This window comes from Mustela putorius, unplaced genomic scaffold (assembly GCF_011764305.1).
Source record: "Mustela putorius furo isolate JIRA1106 unplaced genomic scaffold, ASM1176430v1.1 tig00003859_pilon_pilon_pilon, whole genome shotgun sequence".
In the NCBI taxonomy this organism is placed as follows: domain Eukaryota; kingdom Metazoa; phylum Chordata; class Mammalia; order Carnivora; family Mustelidae; genus Mustela; species Mustela putorius.
Genome location: NW_025422011.1, coordinates 31,796,536 through 31,812,154, shown reverse-complemented (window position 1 = coordinate 31,812,154; position 15,619 = coordinate 31,796,536). Strand labels below are relative to the sequence as shown.

Below are 15,619 nucleotides of genomic sequence, written 5' to 3'. Positions count from 1 at the left end.
AGTCCTTCTCTACAGTGAGAACCTCCTCTGATGGTTGGAATTAGAGACCAGGCAAGAAAGTCCCAGCCCCTACACAGGGATCACTCTGAGAGGTTCCTCTTCATGTGCAATGCGCACATTTAGCAGTCCTTTTTTCTGCATGCTCACTCTGCCTCTGCTGCTCTTGCTGTTGACTAAAGCTAGTCCTGTTCTGAAACCCAGACAATGTAAATAATGCACAGGCCCTTTCCTGTGCTGGGGTGGAAGGACTGGGAGGGGTCCTACCAGCGTCATAGGACTTGGCAACAGAGCACGCCATCGATAAGATTCTCAGGAAACACAGCTTCCTCCTTTTGACGGGTGTGAAGGGACCCCAAGAGCAAAGGTAGGGGTCAGTTATCTCTGCAAGGGGCTGGTTCTCACCCCTGACAAAGGACTGTGAGAGCCTTCCTGTGAGGATGAGGCAACAAGACCCCATGGTCATCAAGTCAGCAGAGTACAGAGCATGGAACAAACAACTGCAAAGATGTTTGATGCTGTATTACAATGCTTGTCACAACCCCACCCATCAGGCGCTTTCCTCTGTGGGCCAGCCAACATAATCTTGATTGTCATATAGAGCACATATTGCTTTAAACGAATTTATCAGATGTTGCTCAGCTTGCCTTTGACTCCTGGCTTTATTTGGATAGTACATGAAATATACATATTTTCATTATTAACCAAACTTACTATTTTGATAATTCAGTTTCTGCTTTTCTTCTATAGAACACATTTTTTTTTCAAAATGTGCAAAGAAAGCCCTGAGGACTCAAGGAGGTGTGATTTAAGTTAAAAAAAAAAAAAAGAAAAAAAAAAAAGGCCACATAACATGGTCAGCTCCTGATACAGAAAGCACTTTTTTTTTTTTTTGCCTATTTTTAAAAAATTTCTTTTCAGCGTAAGAGTATTCATGTTTTTGCCCTCTCTAATACCCACCACCTGGCTCCCCCAACCTCCCACCCCCTACCCCTTCAAAACCCTCAGATTGTTTTTCAGAGTCCATAGTCTCTCATGTCCATATTCTCCCCTTCCAATTTCCCTCAACTCCCTTCTCCTCTCCATCTCCCCTTGTCCTCCATGCTATTTGTTATGTTCCACAAATAAGTGAAACCATATGATAATTGACTCTCTCTGCTTGACTTATTTCACTCAGCATAATCTCTTGCAGTCCCGTCCATGTTGCTACAAAAGTTGGGTATTCATCCTTTCTGATGGAGGCATAATACTCCATAGAGTATATGGACCACATCTTCCTGATCCACTTGTCCATTGAAGGGCATCTTGGTTCTTTCCACAGTTTGGCGACCATGGCCATTGCTGCTATAAACATTGGGGTACAGATGGCCCTTCCTTTCACTACATCTGTATCTTTGGGGTAAATACCCAGTAGTGCAATGGCAGGGTCATAGGGAAGCTCTAGTTTTCATTTCTTGAGGAATCTCCACACTGTTCTCCAAAGCGGTTGCACCAACTTGCATTCCCACCAACAGTGTAAGAGGGTTCCCCTTTTTCCACATCCTCTCCAACACATGTTGTTTCCTGTCTTGCTAATTTTGGCCATTCTAACTGGTGTAAGGTGATATCTCAATGTAGTTTTAATTTGAATCTCCCTGATGGCTAGTGATAATGAACATTTTTCATGTGTTTGATAGCCATTTGTATGCCTTCATTGGAGAAGTATCTGTTCATATCTTCTGTCCATTTTTTAATATGATTGTCTGTTTTGTGTGTGTTGAGTTTGAGAAGTTCTTTGTAGATCCTGGATATCAGCCTTTTGTCTGTACTGTTATTTGCAAATATCTTCTCCCATTCCGTGGGTTGCCTCTTTGTTTTGTTGACTGTTTCCTTTGCTGTGCAGAAGCTTTTGATCTTGATGAAGTCCCAAAAGTTTATTTTCGCTTTTGTTTCCTTTGCCTTTGGAGACATATCTTGAAAGAAGTTGCTGTGGCTGATATCGAAGAGGTTACTGCCTATGTTCTCCTCTAGGATTCTGATGGATTCCTGTCTCACGCTGAGGTCTTTTATCCATTTTGAGTTTATCTTTGTGTACAGTGTAAGAGAATGATTGAGTTTCATTCTTCTACATGTAGCTGTCCAGTTTTCCCAGCACTATTTATTGAAGAGACTGTCTTTATTCCACTGTATATTTTTTCCTGTTTTGTCAAAGATTATTTGCCGATAGAGTTGAGGGTCCATATCTGGGCTCTCTACTCTGTTCCACTGATCTATGTGTCTGTTTTTATGCCAGTACCATGCTGTCTTGGTGATCACGTGATTCTTTATATGGAAAACCCAAAAGACTCCACCCCCAAACTACTAGAACTCATACATCAATTCAGCAATGTGGCAGGATACAAAGTCAATGTACAGAAATCAGTGGCTTTCTTATATACTAACAATGAAAATACAGAAAGGGAAATTAGAGAATCGATTCCATTTACTATAGCACCAAGAACCATACGATACCTGGGAAAAAACCTAACCAAAGAGGTAAAAGATCTGTACTCGAGGAACTACAGAACACTCATGAAAGAAATTGAAGAAGACACAAAAAGATGGAAGACCATTCCATGCTCTTGGATCGGAAGAGTAAACATTGTTAAAATGTCTATACTGCCTAGAGCAATCTATACTTTTAATGCCATTCCGATCAAAATTCCACCGGTATTTTTCAAAGAGCTGGAGCAAATAATCCTAAAATTTGTATGGAATCAGAAGAGACCCCGAATCGCTAAGGAAATGTTGAAAAACAAAAACAAAACTGGGGGCAGTACGTTACCGTATTTCAAGCTTTACTACAAAGCTGTGATCACCAAGACAGAGAGCTCTATCTTATGAACTGGTATAGACAGCTAGGGGGCAGAGCCATGGGCCTTCGAAAAAGAAGGAAGCCCAGCAGGTTTTGTAAAATGAGATTATTTGGGATGGCAATGCCTGCCTCAGAATTTAAACTCCCTTAAGTAGAATCTAAACTCCCTTAGAATAAAATCAGGATCTTTTTTTTTTTTTACTTCAATTTCCACTCTTTATTTTTTATATATTTTTTTATTTTTATAAACATATATTTTTATCCCCAGGGGTGCTGTGAAGTGTGTAAAATCAGGATCTTTTGTGAACCAGCCTCTACCAGACTTTCCTTTTCCTATTCTCCATTGACCATTCTGCTCCTCACACTCACTTCAATGTGGTCCCAGAGGCTTTGCATTTACTGTTCGTTCCTCTTTTTTTAATCCCCATTTTCTTTCATAATAGCTTTATTTGAAATATAATCCACATACCACAAAATTTACCCTTTTATAATTTATAATTCAATAATTTTTAATATATTCACAGAGTTATACAACCATCAATCACTATGGTTAATTTTAAAACTTTTCATCATCCTCAAAAGAAACTCTGTACCCATTAGTGATCCATCTCCCCTAGCCCCATTCCCAGCCAAGGCAATACTAATCTCCTTTCTCACTCCATGGATGTCCCTATTCTGGAAATTTCATAAAAATGGAATCACACAACATGTTGCTTTTTGTGGCTGGCTTCCTTCATTTAGCATAATATTTTTAAGATTCATCCATGTAGTAGCATATAGCAATACTTCATTTTTATCGCTGAATAATATTCCATTATATGGATATATCACAATTTACCTATCTAGTCATTGGACATTTGGGATATTTCCACTTTCTGACCAATATGAAAAACACTGTGACTGAACATTTGTGTATAAGTTTTTGTGTAGACACATGTTTTCATTTCTCTTTGTTATACACCAAGGAGTAGAATTGCTGGGCCATATGGTAACTTTATATTCAACTTTTTGAAGAATTGCCACACTGTTATTCCAAAGTGGCTGCACCCTTTTACCAAGAACTCTGGTTTCTTCACATCCTCACCAATACTTAGTTATTATCCACCTTTTTTATTATAGCCATTCTAGAAGATATGAAATTGTATCTCATTAACATTTTGATTTGCATTTCCCTAAAGATTGATGTTGCACATCCTTTTAATGCTTACTGACCCCTCATATATATCCTTTGAAGAAATGTCTACTTAAATCCTTTATCCTTAAAAAATTAGTTATCTTTTTATTGAATTAGAGAGTTCCAGATATATTCTGGAAATAAATCCCTTATCAAATGCATGATTTGCAAATATTTTCTCACATTCTGTGGGTTATCTTTTCACTTTCTTAGTGGTATTATTTGCATCAAAAAACTTTTGTTTTGATGAAATACTATTCATCTATTTTTTTTCCTCTAATTGCTTGTACTTTTAGTGTCATATCTAAGAAACTATGGACTAACCCAACGTATTGAAGATTTGTTTTTATGTTGTCTTCTAAGAGTTTGATAGCACTAGCTCTATATTTTGCTCTATGGTCCATTTTGAGTCAATTTTTATGTATTGTGTGAGGCCCCTTTGGGTCACTACATTTGTATCTTTACTCTTTTGCATCAAGTCATCCACACCATTTGTTGAAATTACTGTGCTTTTTGTCTGGAAATGTCTTCACCAAAATCTTTGCATGGATGACTTCATTTTGTCATTTGCATGTCTCATATTAATTACTACTTTATCATAGAGGCCTTCCTTGACCCTCTACCCAATGTTCCATCCCTATGTTATTCTCTGTATGTGACTATCTTATGGTCTTCTTCGCAGTTTTGCTGCCTGGAACTGTACATTTAGTTACTTGAATATTATTTGTCTCTCTGCCTAGAATGTAAGTGCCCTAATAACAGGGACTGTGTCTGTTTGTTCTCCATTCTAATGTCTGGCACATAATAGGCACTCCAATGACTACTTATTGATTAAGTGCCTATTTATTGCTCCTATTGGTTTTTGATCCCCAATGTGGGACTTGATCCCAGAGCCCTGGGATCATGATCCGAGTTGAAGGCAGATGCCTAACTGACTGAGCCACCCAGGCATCACCAGACCTGATTTTTCTACTGAATTTATTCAATTTGCTGACTCTCTGAGCTCCTTCTTGGTATGGTCCAGTCCCAATTCACATAGCCCACATAGATCATGAAACCAAATCCTTCATATTAAAACTCATATTAAAACTTCATATTAAAACTCATGGGGAAATTAAATTTCCCCATATTTTTTCTAAGTGAAGGATTCTTGAAATTCTGGCTTCCCCTTCTGCTGGGCAACTCTTTGCCCATCTATCCCAAGCCCCAAAACAGGAGTAGAGCGTTCTGGGCCCAGCCATGAGCCTAAGCTGCAAATAGCCTTTACTGAGGCCAGGAGGAGGGAGCCTGGTTTAGTGGTTGGAGCAGAGAGTTTGGGGATGGGCAATGTATCTCTCAATGCACGAGAGCCACTGACTACAATCTGAGAGCCTGGATCACAGGTTCAGATGCTGATCTTAATTCATTGACCATGCAGGCCCATGCAGGTCCAATGTGGCCTCAAGGTTTGTAGCTAGTAGCTATTAACTCATAAAAGATAGAACTGCTCAGTTTCCCTCACCCAGGTAAGCTGGGGGAATTTAATTAGCTGGAGGTGAGCTGTAATGACACTAATTATCTTCAGCTTTATTGAGGAAAAAGAAGTCAATAATACTATTCACCAGCCTTGTTCCTTACAGACAAGAGTACCAGTGCTGAGTGCCTGGGTGGCTCGGTGGGTTGGGCCTCTGCCTTCAGCTCAGGTCATGATCTCAGAGTCCTGAGATAGAGTTCCGCATCAGGCTCTCTGCTGGTTTGGGTACTTGTAACAGGCCCCTAGTATAATGGAAAGGCACTGAGTCTGCAACTCAGCCCACCCTGAGTTCAATTCCTGACTCTGTCACTTACTATCATGTTGCTTTGCCTCTTTTCTCTCACTGAAGATAAACAAAATCTTCCTTTTCTGCCTCACTGGGTTGTTACAAACACCAAAAGGCACAGCATATAAACATGCTCTGTAACCTGCAGTGTGCTGCCATGCTTCTCCTTTGGTTTCCTGCCTCTGGACAGCCTCTCTCTGCCTTCCCTGAGATGAACTGGCCCCACCCATGCCCTTCCTCAGCTGTGGATGCAACCTGTTTCTTTTTTTTAAAATTTGCCTATAATGTATTATAAGGGTACATGTCTGTGATTCATCAGTCTTACAGAATTCACAGCACTCAACATAGCACATACCTTCCCCAATGTCTATCACCCAGACACCCTATCCCTAACATCTCCTCCCCTCCAGCAACCCTCAGTTTGTTTCCTGAGATTAAGAATCTCCTATGTTTTGTCTCCCTCTCTGATTTTATCTTGTTTGATTTTCCCCCTCCTTTCCCCTATGATCCTCTGTCTTGTTTCTCAAATTTTTCATATACATGAGATCAAACCATAATTGTCTTTCTCTGATTGACTTATTTTGCTCAGCATAATACCCTCGAGTTCCATCCATGTCATCGCAAATGACAAGACTTCATTTTTGATGTCTGCATAGTATTCCATTGTGTGTGTGTGTGTGTGTGTGTGTGTGTGTGTATACACCACATCTTCTTTATCCATTCATCTGTTGATAGACATCTAGGTTCTTTCCATAGTTTGGCTATTGTGGACGTTGCTGCTATAAACATTGAGGTGCTCATGCCCCTTTGGGTCACTACATTTGTAACTTTATGGTGAATATCCAGTAGTGCAATTGCTGGGTCATAGGGTAGCTCTGTTTTCAACTTTTTGAGGAACCTCCATACTGTTTTCCAGAGTGGCCACACCAGCTTTCATTCCCAGCAACAATGTAGGAGGGCTCCTCTTTCTCCAGAATGCAACCCGCTTCTGACCTGTTTCTGGCACTTTTCCTGATGCTGGCTTAATTTCTAGGCCCCTCTGAGCATTGCCTGATGTCAGTGTTTTAGGTGATGATAGTGTGCAGTTTGAATATCACATCCCCTGGACAAAACTTGTTTTCCTTTCCCCCAAGTCAGGGAGTTCTGTTACATCTGATTTCTCCTAATGGCCTTTCTCAGGCCCCCAACAATTTAGTCTCCAGGTTGCTTGAGCCTGGCAGGATGCCTCAATTGCAGGCACCCACTCAATTCTTATTCCTTAGTGATATCCTCTCTTATCTCCTCCATTCATTTTTCAATCCAGTTATCAAGGGTGTACCATGTGCTGACATGCCTGCTTACACACTGTCTCTTTTAGCTAGTGCAGCATCCTACCAATGACAGCTCACTTATGACCTTTGTTGTGTAGGTGAGGAGGATGATATTTGGCAAGTGAAGTCACTTTCTCCGTGTGTGGAAGAGCCTGGTAGATTTCCCAAGCAATCCTTCTTCGTGTGGTTCCAAATGTTCTACATCTCTGTTTATGCATAAATCAGACCTAGAATCTCTCAGTTATGGGTAAATGATAGATCTCAGACTGAAACCATTTTTCCTGGGCCAAAGTCTACCACCCTCTGCTGCCATGAGCCTCTGGTGATACCTCATGCCCACCTGTGAAACCCATCTGCTGTTTGAGTTAGAAGCACCTTATGTGGCTCTTTATTATTCTTTTTATTTTTTGCTGCATTAGCCCTGTCTGGACCATTAGACTTTGAACATTCTGGGGCCAAAAATCAAGGCCCATGCTGTCCTATGTCCCATCTAGAATCTAACACAGGGCCTACCCAATACAGTGTCTTATGCAACCCATGCCTTCATTTTACCTTCCAGGGAGAGACCTGTGGACCCGCAGTTTGCGCAGCAGCATGTCAGAAATATTAGGCATGACATCCAAGCCAGTCTTTGGTTCTTCTTCCTCAATAGCTGAGGAGAGTTCAGAAGGGAGCCCTGAAAAAAAACAAAGTGCTTAACTTATAAAATGTCTGAAACCACAGTAGCACTGTTGGTAACTTGCTTCAGTTTATAAGAACCTAATTATATGCTAGGGGCTTTATAATTTTTATTTTATCTTCACAATGATCCAGTGAGCTAGAACTTAATCATCCTATTTTACAGGTAGGTTAGTCAAGACTCTGCAAGGTAAATAACTTAAAGTCACAAAACTAGTAACTCATTGTCAGATTTCAAATCAATTTCATCTGCTTTAAATTCTAGTTTTTCCCATTGCTCCCCACAGTACCAAGCAGGCTCCCGTGTCTGGGGTTCAGGGTTGGTTTCTGGCAACTGAAAGCTGGTTGCTCTTTAGCTGTAATATTTGGAAAAGTCCCCTCTTTTTGGCAGGCTTCTCAGGAGGCCTGTTGCCCAATTATTCTTTCTCAAATGAACTCAGTGATTCAATCACTGATGTCCTACCTAGAAATCTTGTTCCATATCCCCATAGATAGAAATAGAAACAGTGTTTTTCCAGGGTAAAGTTAGGGTCATTAGATCTTTTACAGATCCCAGAAATAGATGCCTCTTAGCCAAAAGAACCAATGAACAGCCTTTTTTTTTTTTAATCTCATGAAACTATCCTGGGTGTGTGCTCTGAGAGCAGAAAGAACCAACCAAGTATTCTCCTTCCCATAAATCTTTCTCCGGTTTGAAGACAGCTCTTGTAGCTCTCTAAAGCTTCCCTTCTCCAGGCTTTACCCTTGTTTTTTCATCTGTTCATTATCACCCACTATGGCCTATGCCCTCTAGATATCATTCCCTTCCTGCACACGTTCTGACTGTTGCTGTCCCAGATACGTTCTAACAAGTGCTTAACTCAGGAAGACATGGGCAAATGTCCCTGGCATTGACATTTGTTATTCATGCAGCATAGACTCACTGTACCTTCCTATGGGCTTATGGTACCTTTAGGATTAAAAGCCTCAAATCTCTTTTACTTGGGTGAAATCAGGTATCTTCATCCCATACAATGGTTAGTTTCCATTCACATGCAGGACTTCTAGTCATCCATGTTCTACCATCTCTCATGGGTAGGTTTCCAGTCAGCTCTTTTTCCAGAATTGTACACCAGGCCAGAGATTGGGACTAGAGGTATACTTGTGGTAGCCATCTAAGTGCAGCTAAGATTGGGAGTCATGTGAATTAGAAGTTTCTCCAAAGGAGAACATGCAGAAAGAAGAAGACTTACATAGTTTGGTTCAAGATAAAGATTATTTAAATATTTTGAGCTTTCCAATAACAGAACAGTGTTCAGGAGTTTGCTGGTACTTAAGGTATCCCAGCAAAGTCTGGAGAGCGATCTGTCAGAAATGGGGGTAGTCAGTGATCCTTCTTTGAATATAAGATTGAACTAGATGTTCTCTTAGCTACCAGTCATCTCTTGGGTTCTGTCCTGGCACTTACTGCTCTCTGACTTTTCAGTGTGATAGATGATAAACCTTGTGTTCCCTCTGGTCTTGTTATACCTTTATGTATCCACACTGCACCCAGCAGAGAGATAATTAAGCAGTGGACTCCTGAGAAATCCATATGATTAATTGAACCAAAGAAGAACTAATAATCAAATGAAAGCCATAACAGGGGCTTTTGCCAAGAGAAGTTGCCTAGGTTGAGCCTCCCCTGCCCCACCAAAAAAATAACTAGTGAGGCCTTCTAGCCCTGATAAGATGGCTATCTGAAGGGTGATCCTAGAACTTGTAGATCCTAGAACCAGTTATCCTCCTCATTAAGTCAACAATTACAAAAATTTTTAAACCATAAATATACCAGCAACTCTCAAATATAAGAAAAAGCAATCATCTTTAAAAATAATGGCTAGAGGGCGCCTGGGTGGCTCAGTGGGTTAAGCCGCTGCCTTCGCCTCAGGTCATGATCTCAGGGTCCTGGGATCGAGTCCCACATCGGGCTCTCTGCTCAGCAGGGGGCCTGCTTCCCTTCCTCTCTCTCTGCCTGCTTCTCTGCATACTTGTGATCTCTGTCTGTCAAATAAATAAATAAAATCTTTAAAAAAAATAATGGCTAGACAATGATGTGGATGGAACTAGAGGGTATTACGCTAAGCAAAATAAGTCAATCAGAGAAAAACAATTATTATATGATCTCTCTGATATGAGGAATTTAAGAGGTGGGGTGGGGTGTCGTGGTGGGTAGGGAGGGGAAAAAAATGAAACAAGATGGGACCAGGGAGGGAGACAAACCATAAGAGACTCTTAATCTCAAGAAACAAACTGAGGGTTGCTGGGGGGTAGGGGGGAGGGATGGGATGGCTGGGTTATGGACATTGGGGAGGGTATGTGCTATGGTGAGAGCTGTGAATTGGGTAAGACAGATGATTCACAGATCTGTATCCCCAAAGCCAATAATACATTATAAGATATGTTAATTTTTAATAAAAAGTTATATGCAGAAAAAAAATAATGGCTAGAGAAAGACAGAACTTGCTAGGAATAAATGTAGAGCTCCCACCCTTGATAGCTCTTTTTTCTTCCCTCAAAGAATCATTACTGAGGAGAAGATGTTAAGAGGAAGAATTCTGGCAAGAGTATAATACCACAGAATGAGAAGGGAAGTAGACTGAGGGGGTGAGCAGGCAGCCTCCACAGGAGATTCAGAAAGTTTCTTCAGAAAGGAAGGATCTCCATGCTACTACAACAATACTCCCAACAAGAGAAAAAACTTCCTGTGCTACTATTTGCTTTTCTTACTGAGTAAGAGGGGAGAGGAAAAGCAGAATGATTGCACAGCATTTTACCAGAGCTGATTATCTCAAACAATATGGAGGGATTTACCAGAATGTAAGACAAAAGAAAAAAAAAATAAAACAAGCCCATCCAATAAAGTGTGGGCAGGAGACACATGGAAAGCCCCAGTTGAAGCTGCTCCCTACCCCTGACCACCACTTTTGAAAAATAGCATAGTGGCCAAAATCCTTAGATCTTTTTTTTCCTTTCAAAAATCCAAATTAGATCTTTTTAAAAAAATTTATTTATTTTCAGCATAACAGTATTCATTATTTTTTGCACCACACCCAATGCTCCACGCAATCCGTGCCCTCTATAATACCCACCACCTGGTTTTTGTCTATTTTTCCTTTCCTCTAGCTGACAGAGGAGTGAGAATGGCTGCTGGGAATAGTTGAGCCAAGTCTGGAAAATAAACACCTGGGCTGATTGTCTCTATAATTCTACCCTAAATTGGGGAATAATCTATAATCCACTACTACTCGCCTAAAAGCATAAGATATGCCCATACTATAGTGTAATAAATTCATATGTTGGACTATGAACAAAGTTATAGAAAAAAGAGCAGAAACCAATCCTACAAACACCACTACACACAGTTCCATCTGAACTTCCCCTTTCCCTACCACCAAAGCAGGAATAAAGCAAACATAAAATATCCAGTCTTCAGCTAAGCACTGAAGGGAGAACAGGGATCTCAGATAAGGTTGGAAGGAGTCAATGAAAATTGACCTTCACAAATTGTTTAGGTAAAGAGAAAATCCAGGTGAAAATGTCCATATCAAAAAGAAATAAAATGAGAACAATGGCATGGCAACTACATGACAACTGAGAAAGAAAGACTGAAGTTATTTAGAGATTAAATAATGGACCTGTAGTTGAGATACTGGTGAGAAATTTACAGATTGTGGTGTCTTTGAACTAGTGAACAAAAGGAACAATTCATATATACATTTATACATACACACACACGCGCGCGCGCGTATGTATAAAGAAGTGCTTCTCCAACTGCCCTTGTGGAAAGAGTAAGCCATCTACAGGGAGAGGTGGAGGTTGAGGGGAGCTGGAAATCAGCTGGTCTCAGACTTCTCTACAACATTAAATACACTGTAGCATCTACCAAGTTCTGAGGAAAAGAATGACCCAAAATTTAAAACTTTGCAAGCTGTCCTTCAAGAATAAAGATAACATTTTTAAACGTACTAAAATTCAGGAAACAGCACCTTTGAGCCCTTCTAGAAAAACTATTGGATAATAAAATCTAGCTAAACAAAACATAAATCAAAATCACAAACTAGGTAATGGTGAGCCATCGTAAAGGGAATGATGATCAGCGTAAAATCCTTTTACATATAAGTTTAGGGCTAACTATGGAAATTATATTTACAGAAAGGAACGTAGATGGTAAAGCCTTGACAGTACAAAAAGTATAATTTATCATTTGTATTTGTGGAGATGGAAGGATAGGAAGAAATATGAAGGTGGGAAGAAATGCGGTCACTTTCAGCTTTTTCAGTAGGAAGTCAATAATCCAAATTTAAAACATGGAATGTAAAAAAAGTACCTCAATGACTCCAAACTCTTAATGCATTTCATAATGTATATTTTAAACTTTAAAAAACTAATCTCTGTTTTCTAGAGGAAGAAAATGCCAAAATTCAGCAATTCCTACAGTTTCACTCTGCTTTAATTCAAGTTCAATTAAATTTTCATACTTTTTATCTAAAATAAGTACATCTAGCAATCTAACATAATCTTCTTCCTTCTTCCCTTCCTCCCCCTGTATTTGTGGGAAGAGGGCATTTGTTAGAAGCTATATTTACTTTCTTGCATTTTTCACTCTTATTTAAATATTTTTATAATATGCAAGAGGCATTTTAACAGAATTATTTTAAACATATCTGCTTGTATTAGCTCATTCCAATGAAAGCATTTGTTTCTGGAAATCTCCAAGACTTAGAAAATAACTTCTGGGGCTTCTGATTAAAGATGCTCTGAGACTCAGGATGACCCCCAAAAGGCCAAAGCTATTGGTTGGGGATAAACTCTCCTCAGATTGATCTTCTCAAGGAGGACTTTTCCCTGCCTGAAATCTGAGGGCTCTGAGCTCAGACTGGGGTAGCTAGAGGGACTCCCCATATCTCTCTCAACCTCCATGTCCAGATATCCAACTACTTCCTAGATGTTGTCACTTGGATCAAGATGATGAAAACAATATCAGCAGCCACTATTATCAAACATCAACTTGTGTTAGCTGTAGTTTCTGTTACAATAGCCTTGCAAGATAAATATTGCTAAGCTAATTTTCTGCATTCTAGGAAACTTAGGCTCAGCTAAGTTAAGTAGATTTCCCAGTGTTGCAGCCAATTGGTAGTAGAACTGGGATGCAAAACTAGGTCTGTCAGACTGTGGCATCCAAGCTGCTCTCCATGAGCATTCAGCATATCCAAATCCAAACCTGATGTCTTTCTCCTCCAGTGAGCTCTTCCTCCTGTTCTCCCCATCCTCATTTATGATGCCATCACCCACCGTGGCCATCCAGACACACATTTGGTGGTCTTTCTGGTCTTCCCCTCTACCCTGTCTCCTCATCAAGTCCTGGCAAGCTGACCTCCAGAGAGCTCTCAAACCTGTCATTCACATGCCCCTCTTGTCCATCTCAATCTACAGTCTTATCACCTCTCACCATGCTGTTTCCATACCCTTTTTACCAGTCTCCCTGCCTCCAGCCTATCCCATTTCAGGCCAGCTTTCATAATTTGTCAAGAAGAATTATTCTCAAATTCAGCTCTGATCCTGATGCTTCCTTATCTGCAGGTTTCTCTGGCTTTCCAAGGGGTCCTGAATGAAGTTCAAACTCATTAACTGTCCCTCAAAGCCTTCACTTCCCCTACTCCCTACTCATACTCCACCCTTCATATTCATCTCTCTAGAACACATGACCCACACTTGGTTTACATAGGATTACTTCTGTTCCTGAAGGATGCCGAGAACTGGAAGATGCATGTGTGTCTTTGCTCCTGCTGTTGCTTCTGTCTCCAGTGCCTTTCTTTTCCTCAGCTCAAAGCAGCTGCTCCTGGAATCCTGCCCTCACTCACCCCTACTGAGCTGGCTGCTTCTTTCCCTGTGTTCCTAGGTACTTTGTATTGTTAAGTCTTTTTTTTTTTTTAATTAATTTATTTATTTGACAGAGATCACAAGTAGATGGAGAGAGAGGCAGGCAGAGAGAGAGAGAGGGAAGCAGGCTCCCTGCTGAGCAGAGAGCCCGATATGGGACTCGATCCCAGGACCCTGAGATCGTGACCCGAGCCAAAGGCAGCGGCTTAAACCACTGAGCCACCCAGGCGCCCTGTATTGTAAAGTCTTGATACAATATATTATAGTGATGTTTTCATCCTTGTGTTTCCTCTCCTAGAAGGTGAAGGTGAACTCATTCATTTATCCAGTATTTATTGAGTGCTTACTATGATTCAGACAATGGGCTAGGAACTAGGGATATAATGCTGAGCAAAATAGACAAGTTACTGTCCTCTGGGAGCTTGTTACCTCATGGGACAGAGATTAATTACATTACATTTAGATCAAACATTTCATTTCATATTGTGATAGATTTTATAAGACAGAAGGATCTGGAGGTACTGGAAAAGTGTTCCCTAGAAAAGTGACATTTGCGCAGAAAAGACTGAATGAGAGTCCATTAGGCAAAGAGGATGAGAGGAAGAACATTCCAGGTTCTGTGCCCGTGCCAAGCCAAGGAGGAGGAGTGGGTTGCTGAAGGAAGGCCAAGATATTGAGAGTGAGGAGAGTGGCCATTGAAAATGTGGGAAAGGGAAGGGGGGTTAATTACACAGGGCCTTGTACATCCTACTAAGGATTTTAGTGCTCATCTTAAGAGCTGAATAAAGGGCCCTGAAGATGCTGAACCAGATGCGTATTTCAGAGATTTCCTCTGGCTGAGTATAGGCAGTGAATTGAGTTGGATGAGGAGGTTAGGAGTGCTGAGAGATGGGATGGACGTTGTTGAGGTAACTGAAGGAACCAGTAATAATGACAGCCAAGACAAGGCCCTCTTCTTGAAGGCAGAGCCTGAGTCTTTTTCACCTCTGCATTCCCAGCATGCAGTCTGGGAACTAGCCCACAATCAGCCTCACATCTTTGGCATGAAATGACCTGCAAATGATTAGGACCCAAACATCCTACAAATGGTCTGTGAAGAAAACTTGTTGGATTGTTGGAAAGACCAGATGCAGCAGGAAAGAGCCTCCCAATCCTCAGAAACTGAAAGAAAGCCAAAGTTCTTAAGATTCCAGAATGTTCTGATAAGGATCTTTCCCATTTCCCAAAGGGACAGCCAACAATTATCATAAGAGACTCGAGTTTTTCCTATGAGCTCATATACATTGTTGTATTTAGAGCTCCCAAAAAGAGCTGGCCTCTTTAGCTTTCACGGAGACTCCCAGAGTCTTTCATGCTAGATATGAGAGGGGAAGAAGCTCTTTGATTCAGAATGTTCAGAATGTAGGAAAAGGAAGTCCCAAATCTGCAGATATCAATCAAACACATGTGGCTGCTCACCACATCTCCAGCACCATCCTACATATACTGTAGAGTATACAGGACAACATCCCACATGTGACACAGTTCCACAACCTTGATTAGAGGAATTAAAAATGTATGCCAGTTTTCTGCTGGAATAAAGACCAGTATCACATAAAAAAATTATATCAGCCCAACGAAATAGGTACTATAGTACTATTATTATACCTATAATATAGATGAGCAAACTGAGCCATCTAGAGACTAAGAAACTTGCCCAAGGCTATGCAGCTAATCAGTGTTGAAGCTTAAACTCTTAACCACCCAGATCCTAGAAATGACAGAAAAATGGGAGGGAGGGCATGTAGTGGATATCTAAATTGGCATATATTTTTTAAAAATTTTATTTATTTAATTGACAGAGAAACAGACAGTGAAAGAGAAACACAAGCCAGGAGAGTGGGAGAGGGAGAAGCAGGCTTCCTGCTGAGCAGGGAGCCCGATGGGT

At 40.6% G+C, this 15,619-nt stretch overlaps 1 protein-coding gene across 11 annotated transcripts in view; it reads right to left on the bottom strand.

Moving 5' to 3' along the window:
* The window catches only part of IRAG1 (inositol 1,4,5-triphosphate receptor associated 1), a 128,066-nt gene that overhangs the window by 34,661 nt on the left and 77,786 nt on the right, over positions 1 to 15,619 (bottom strand). For all 11 annotated transcript variants that reach the window (XM_045065831.1, XM_045065835.1, XM_013055816.2 and 8 more), the window contains one exon: positions 7,666 to 7,789. In XM_045065831.1, the coding sequence (XP_044921766.1) occupies positions 7,666 to 7,789 (124 nt within the window). The remainder of the gene's footprint in view (positions 1 to 7,665; positions 7,790 to 15,619) is intronic.